Below are 7,627 nucleotides of genomic sequence, written 5' to 3'. Positions count from 1 at the left end.
CACTACTTCTAAGAGACTTTTGAAATTGTTTTACCCAAATTCCAACCACTATTAATTAACTATCCAAACAATTTCATGTCAAAAATGTAAATATACACTCCACCCTACTCTAGTGATTGCAGAGCCATTGGCATCTTCAATGACTTCTTCTTTCCCACATTTATCCTTAAAAATCTCCAAATTACACAGCAATCCTTTTGCCGTAGAACCTATCGGAACCAAGAAATTAATGGCAGCGATTACCAGAAAACAACACGCTGAAGGGGTTTAATAAAAAAAAGCCAATGCGTTACCTGTGGATGAGATAGTAGAACTGAAAAGAAAGAAAAACCCAATTGAAATGTCCATAAAATAGTGCAATCCTCAATCCTTCCCGAAACAGAAATTAATGGCAAAAATAACCAGAGACCAAAACTACTTGGAGTTAACGAAAAGACCACTGCAAAGGTATTTATAATATGTTCATGGGTTATAATAAGGTATTTATAATATCTTCATAGGTTATAATAAGTTGAGAGGTTGTACAAATCAAGATCCGCTTGACCATTGAAACAGTGAGATCTAACCTGTGAAAAAATTTTCAATAGTTTAACAATGGATCTGACCACACAAAAGATCTCAATAGTTTAACATACAAAAGATCTCAATAGTTTAACAATGCATCTGACAATACAAAAGAGTGCAGAGTGGTAGCTGGGGAGTTTTCTCAAAGTGGAAAGTGTAATAAATTATAATAATTCAAACAAAATATATTCACTTCCAAAAAGGCACCTCTGCCGGCATCATCTGGGTCGATCATGATTTGATAATGGCAAGTACGGTTTACCAAAACACAGATCAGTTTGAATACTTGACGACGAGCGCCTCTAGAACATCTTCTCTATGTCTGCCGAAAACTCTAATGCATGCCTCCCTGGCTTGCTCTAATGCATATTTTATAATAGATGCGTCTTTTTCATCCCCCATCCAACGCTGAGCTCCCTTAATCGCCCGGGCTGCCATCACCAGAGTTCGAATGTCCCCGGGCACAGTGATTTGAATGGCCTGCATAACTTCCTCCCAAGAAGTAACACCATCCTCCAACATTGTGGGGGAAAACAAATCCGACTGCATACCTGCAAAATATGCAGACGCAAAAGACGCAAGAATCCAATTCTTCTCTTCTTCCGTTTTCAATAGAGGAAAATCCCTAATAATCTCCTCTGCTTCTACAAAAAGCTTTGCAAATTCTGCACATGCCGGAAGATCCGACTCGAAGCGCTCTTGAGACCTTGCAGCATTGCTTTCCTCCAAGGCTTTGTCATGCAGTTCGTCGAACCGTGCTGTTATAGGATCCAGGGCTGCCTTAATAGAGAGCTCCAAAATGCATCTCCTGCACTTGCACTCAAAACCCCAGTTCTCGCACCTACCTTGGCGCTGCGGCAAGGGCAGGAGTATATCGAAATAGGGAAATGTGATCTCTTCTCCTCGCTTGATGGGCTTGCAGGCATGAATAAACATAGCGCTCCCCATTTCCAGCCTACTTGAGTTCGGCAGGCAGGAATGATTAATGAACGATGGCAGTAACCAGAGACCGCTAAAATCCTGGCCTCCCTGAACGAATTTGGCTATATCTATTTTCGATTTTGAAGCAAATGTCTGTTCCGCTCCACCGAAAGAGTTCAGAGCTATAATATCTCGTATACGTTTAACATCTACCTGCAATTTTTCTTCTTCTTCTTCATGTCCTCTGGACATATGGCCATCCGTCTTAAACAATTCAACGGCCGGAACATCTAGGCTACCGGGCGCCAAGGAACCAGCTAAACTATAAAGCTTCCGGAGCAATATCTGCGACTTCATGGCAGCAGAGACAACCGCGGCAACAAGATCCTCTTGAGAAGCCCTATTAATTTTGCCCCTGTGGTCCACATTCAACACAGTGGCCGAGGTGCTATGGCCGTCCTCATAACCAACTGCAACGGCGTTGCTTACCAGCAAAAGCTGCCCGGTGCTTATTTCTTGCGTGGCGTAAAGTCCCCGGCCGCTGCCATTTTCGGTCATCTTGATCTCTACGGGACCAACGAAATCGGCGACATCCGGAGGAGGGCCGCAACCGAGCAGCCAGTCCGAGATATCATACTTGCCATTCCGGTTCTGGGCGTACAAAGTCCTCGCCCTGTGAAGGGCGTCTTGTATCTCCCTCTGTCCAGGGCTAGCCTTGTTGGCTTTCTCCAAACATTTGCAAGCCTCCGCATTCTGCCTCATGCCGAGCAGAGCGCGGCCTCTCCTATAGAGCGCTTTGAGATTGCCGGAATCGATCCCAAGGGCCTTGTCGGAATCTTCCAGCGCCAGCTCAAATTCCCTCACCTGAAGCCTTGTTTCTGCTCGGTTGGAATACGCAAGGAGGAGGCAGGTCTTCATATCATTATTGTCATTACAGGACCTTTGCTTGAACTGAAGCAGAGCTGCATCGATACATTTCGTATAATGTTCAGCCGCTACGTCCCATTCTTTGTCTCTGAAGCAGCTGTTGCCCTTCTTCCTCACTTCCTCCACATCGACATACGGCAGGTTCTCCGCCCGCTTCTCCTTCTGAGGCACCATCATCTCAACATTGGCAGGGTTATCGACAGGTATGGCAAGGCTACTGTCGGCGGCGCGCTTAAAATAGGGCTCCCTGATGGCCACCTTGGCTCCCTTTGGGTAAAGCCTCTCGATGTTCGTCTGCGAATGGGCTGCATTGTAAATTGCCAGCCTGACGGCGAGACCCTTATCATCCTCAAGCATAGTCATGATACCGCTTATCCTGAAGGCCTCAGCGCAGAGGGTCCCGTAAACCACCCGGCCTTTGTGGACTTCCCCAACCTTCAACTCGTTGAAGGAAATAGGGATCAGCCTTTCCAGCGGAACCGAGCAAGCTGCGCCGCCGCTGCTGCCTGACAAATGCAACTGAAAATTCGTTCCTGCTCCGACTCGCTGACGACAGAATTCGTGAAGTTGGAGGAGGGTTTTCTTGTCGAATTTCTCGGAGGCATATTTCGCAGAACTAAACTGGGCCATCAACTGGTTTACGATCTCCATTCTTCCTCCTTCCATCAACTGGTTTACGTTCTCCATTCTTCCTTCTTCCATAAGAGAGGTCATCAGCTGATTTAAGTGCTCCATTCCTCTTTCTTACCAGTCTTCTTCTTCGGTGCGAACTATACGACCATCGCCACCACCGCCTTTGCCTTTCTGGTTTTACAGAATTCTCAAATGTTCAACACGGATGCCCTGAAACACTATACATAACCCTAACCCGTAGTAGTGACAGTTTAAAATTAAAAGCGTAATGGCGTTCATTGGTCAGGGATTTTACTTGGGCATCCAACACACAATTTTTGACTGGGCTATGTTTGGAATCCAACCGATATTGTCGCCACTGTTACCACGGATCTCTCTGATTTCAAATGAGTTTTAAGTTTTTGGGTCCTGGAAAAAGCAAAAAGCGAAAAAAAAGAACTACCAGCAGGGTGGGAATTTGACAGGCAAAATGCCTGTCAGGAGGCATTTTGACGGTAAAATACGTTTAATAATTTTACATTTCCGTTTTACATGATGCGTTATGAAACTTCAAGAACGGTTTTTTGACGGTTTAAATTTTTTCAAAAACGTCTTTATACATAATCACCTATTTACCCAGAAATTCCACAGCTGCCCTCTCACGCTCTGGCAGGCTCCAACTCTTCGATGTAACTTGACGGGCTCCAACTTTTGCTGAGGTGTATTTTTATCAGTTTTTTGTGCTTTTTTCTCGGGAAACAGCTTGTGTATTTTTATTCTTGCTGATATGGATTTTTATCAGAAACATTTTGTAAATTGTTATTTATTTTTTATTATTAAAAATAAAAAATAAATTTCACAAATTATATTTAATTACTTTATTGATTATTTATTTAATTATTTCATTTTTAAATATTCTAATGAAATCTATCATTTTTTTTTTCATTCTTTTTCGAAAATTATATTTTTAACCATTACATTTTTTAACCTCTTTTTAATTGTGTTTACATGAAAATTAAGTATAGTTTATTATAACAAACTCTAATCAAATTCTATATTCTGAATCAAGGAAATTACACACATATTTATACAAACAAAAGTCTCAAGATAGGAATTCTATCTTAGACGTACAGTAGTGTGGTTGAGAGATTCTCTCAACCACACACTAAACTAGGAGAAACTATATTCTAGCTAATTCCTATTATGTAGGAACAAACTCCTCAAATGGAGAATTACAACCATAGACAAGTAGGAATTAATTATTTCTAACTCCCCCCCTTAATGACTACTTGTCATGCTAGTGATTCACAAAGTCTGGTTGTGGTCAAACATAACAAAGAATATGTCGACGTCCATATAAAAGAGCAACCATCCACCGGAATGTATGGGTACCAACCGCTGCAACCGCTAGTCCTGTAGGATGTCCTTTGCATACATGATTCTGTCGACCATTATCACTGCATATATGTACCTACAAATCCACCACCATCGGGCGAATTGCATGTGCAGAACTTCCAAAAACAAAGAGAGATCAGTGCCTTTCTAAGCCAAATATTCATGTCCAAATAACAATCACAAACAGTTGCGCTGATTGCGCCTTTCGTCGCAATTGTCAGATAGAAAAGTGCACCGACCCTCTTGTACTTAAATAAACCAATATCTGAGACCTTGAGCGAGGTGTTACTGCAGTCCACCTGCTCCTACGAGCACAAAGCTCCCGTGTACACGTTAGCCACTCAGGCAATATGCCACCACCGGGCAAGTCTGATCTGCCACCACCGGGCAAATCCTGTAGCCACTAAGGCTCTGTATGTGGTTTCTGGCTCACCATCACTTTACAGTGACAAAAGATGGTTTCAGGCTGACCATAAACCATTACAAAGTGGTTTTAAGATCACCACGAACTTTCAAATACCTTTAAAAGGCTTACATTTCATACTTCAACATTTTGGAGTTTCTGGGTACATACAATGACCATTACAACAACTGGACTTGTTTATAACATGCTAGGGAGTCTATTCCACAAACCACACTAACTCAAACAAACATCTACTTTGTTGCCCACCATAAACGTTGTAGCTGCCTGTTTCACATCTTGGGCATCTTTTTCTTTATCAATTAAATATTGGAACTCCATGAACTTGTCATTTGTTAGAATAGCCAATTCTAACAAAATAACTTCATATTGAGGTGGCTAATCTCAATATGTATATCATTTTAAATTCGAGAAAAATACTTCACCAAAAAAAAAAAAAATTACCCAAGTATGCACAAACAACCATGTTTCTCCCTTCAAATTGAACATAGAGTTTCTCTCCTCCTCGAACAAAGAACGCAACTACAGGTTTCTTTCCTCAGCAACAGAAGCCCCTGCCTCTGCATCTTGCTCACTAGCACGATGAGCACGTTCACTAGCACAACTGACTGATCTCCTGCACATTTAGCTGCTCACCATGCTGCAACTTCTCTCCATGCTCAACAATGAGCAACGATTCCCATGGCCTCTAAAGCAGAACAAGTAGCTGCATATCCGGTGATGCACGTTGCTCCACCCTGCACCATGGGTGACCTCAACTCCTCGATCACTAGCACTCAGCTCTCTTTCTGACTAGTACGCAGCCTCCAACAGCTTGATCACAGCAGCTCAATCACAACAAATCGATCCGCTTTCTCCAGCAGCTCGATGATAACAGCAAAAATCTCTATTAGCAGCCACCCACGACTACATACATGCAAATCTCTGACTTTGAAGATGCCGCAAATCCAACAACAGATCTTGGATCCAATTTTAGTGCGATGCACCTTCCACAATAGATCTCAGTTTTGTTGATTCACTTTGCTGCTGCAGACTCCTCACGCTGCTACAGAGCAATCTGACGACCAATCTTGCAACGCAATCAGGTAACAGTGCAATTTGGCGATAAAACACGGCGCTGCGAGATATTGATGAGATCGACTCACTGAAATCAAACACGGCGCTACGAGGTATTTGGCGAGACTGGTGAGATGGTGGGGAAACTTGTCCAAAATATTCTTTGCATACGGCAACAAGAAATATTATCATGAATATGGTTAAGAACAATGACCTCATATATAGACCAAATATTAGCCTCCCACCAAGTAAAAACTTATTCCTACCTAACCAAATCTAGTAAATATTGCTGGTAGCCGCGTTTTCATTTGTGCTCCTCTGCCTTGCATCGGATAACTGCGGAGGTAGAGCCACGTACATCTTGACTGCAGAGAAAATATCCTGCACTGTTCCAAGCTTCGATCCAATCGCGATTCGCCAAATTCTGTCTTTGTCGATCCAGCCCATAGTTGGATCCCTAAAATCCTTGGGATTCCTTAGTGAAATATTGATTCCTCACAGATCAGCGCTGCATCACACTCAGACCGGTTTGATTATCATTCCAAAGCTCAGAAATCTTAATTGCAGCGCCCTCATCGGCACCAATTGGATTTATGTTCGACACATAAAGGCCACACTCAGACCCATTCACAAATCTCCATCAACACAATCAGCGAATCAAGTCAAATCTTCTCACCACACCAGTCAGCTCCATGTTCACACAGATCCATGCTCTTAGCTCCACAGATCCGAGTATCTCCACAAATCCAGTCGGCTCCAGAGTTCCATGCTCAATCACTGCGAATTTCAACAAGAAGAGAACACACCCAAAATCAGCAACTGACAGATCCAAGAGAGGTCGAGGAAAACCAGCGTGAAGTGATAGACATACAACACAATCTGCTTGGCTCATACTTCGCAGCTTCAACGCGTCTCCATCTCACGGATGGTCATTCATACAGCGACGACAACATTCCGCTATAATTTTGCGCGGTAATACAGATCTAGCAGCTCCAGAGATTCATTCACGGACACAACGCATATAGACAAATATCATCTGCACATGGACAAACAAAACACATCCCTGCAAGATCCATCGATATGTAGGATCCACACACCAGCAGATCCGCCTGAACACTTACCAACGCCGCCGGCTCGACCACGCTGCACTGTTGGCTTAACTACTCAGCAGTCACAGGATCTGAGCAATCTAAGAAATCTGATCTCTGCTGCATAAAACCTAATGGTGGATTCTCAGCGTGGTGATCCCTGAGCGCATTGAGATCTCCTCCGGGGCAATAATCCATAACCCAGGCAACAATCTTGTTCTCTTTCCGTGCGCTCTCTCTTCAATCCATCGCTCTTTTTCTCCATGACAGGTTTGCTCATAACCTTCATGGCTAGCACAGGCTTCTCACAGTCTTGACCCTAGGCCAAAAACACAGTCCCCGTGGCGCCCCTGCCAACCACTTTCACGGACCGTTGACCACGGGCTCCTTTGCTCGATCGACGAAGGGCCATACCACTGCGCCACCGCTCGGCCAGCTCCCTCCAAGCAGCCACTATTCACACCGGTATCCAGTCCCTTTGCTGGAAACAAGGCACCACCGATCCTGATTCACCAATCCTGATTTGTGGAAGTGATTGTGAGGGTTGGGCTCTCAACAACAAATCCCTAGCTCCAGCGGAAACCTCTAGAACATGGATTCATCACACCGCCATTGCGCCATCCAGGGAGCTGGTTACCAATGT

The 7,627-nt window shown here is 43.8% G+C and overlaps 1 protein-coding gene across 1 annotated transcript; it reads right to left on the bottom strand.

Annotated features, from left to right (window-relative positions):
* Nucleotides 1-571: 571 nt before the first annotated feature.
* On the bottom strand, nt 572-3,230 carry LOC149196125 (methyltransferase FGSG_00040-like). Its single transcript, XM_089409050.1, has one exon. It carries the CDS (start codon nt 3,145-3,147, stop codon nt 838-840), a length of 2,310 nt encoding a protein of 769 aa, XP_089265176.1. The 5' UTR covers nt 3,148-3,230; the 3' UTR covers nt 572-837.
* Nucleotides 3,231-7,627: the final 4,397 nt, after the last annotated feature.

This window comes from Pinus tabuliformis, chromosome 2_2 (assembly GCF_031772625.1).
Source record: "Pinus tabuliformis cultivar Carrire ecotype Pingquan chromosome 2_2, CPIR1, whole genome shotgun sequence".
In the NCBI taxonomy this organism is placed as follows: Eukaryota; Viridiplantae; Streptophyta; class Pinopsida; order Pinales; family Pinaceae; genus Pinus; species Pinus tabuliformis.
Note: the sequence above shows the minus strand (reverse complement) of the source record. Positions and strands in the feature narration are given on the sequence as shown.

Bases quoted from the DNA above. Each gene is read 5' to 3' on its own strand.
- LOC149196125 (XM_089409050.1), bottom strand. From the start codon at position 3,147: ATGGAGCACTTAAATCAGCTGATGACCTCTCTTATGGAAGAAGGAAGA.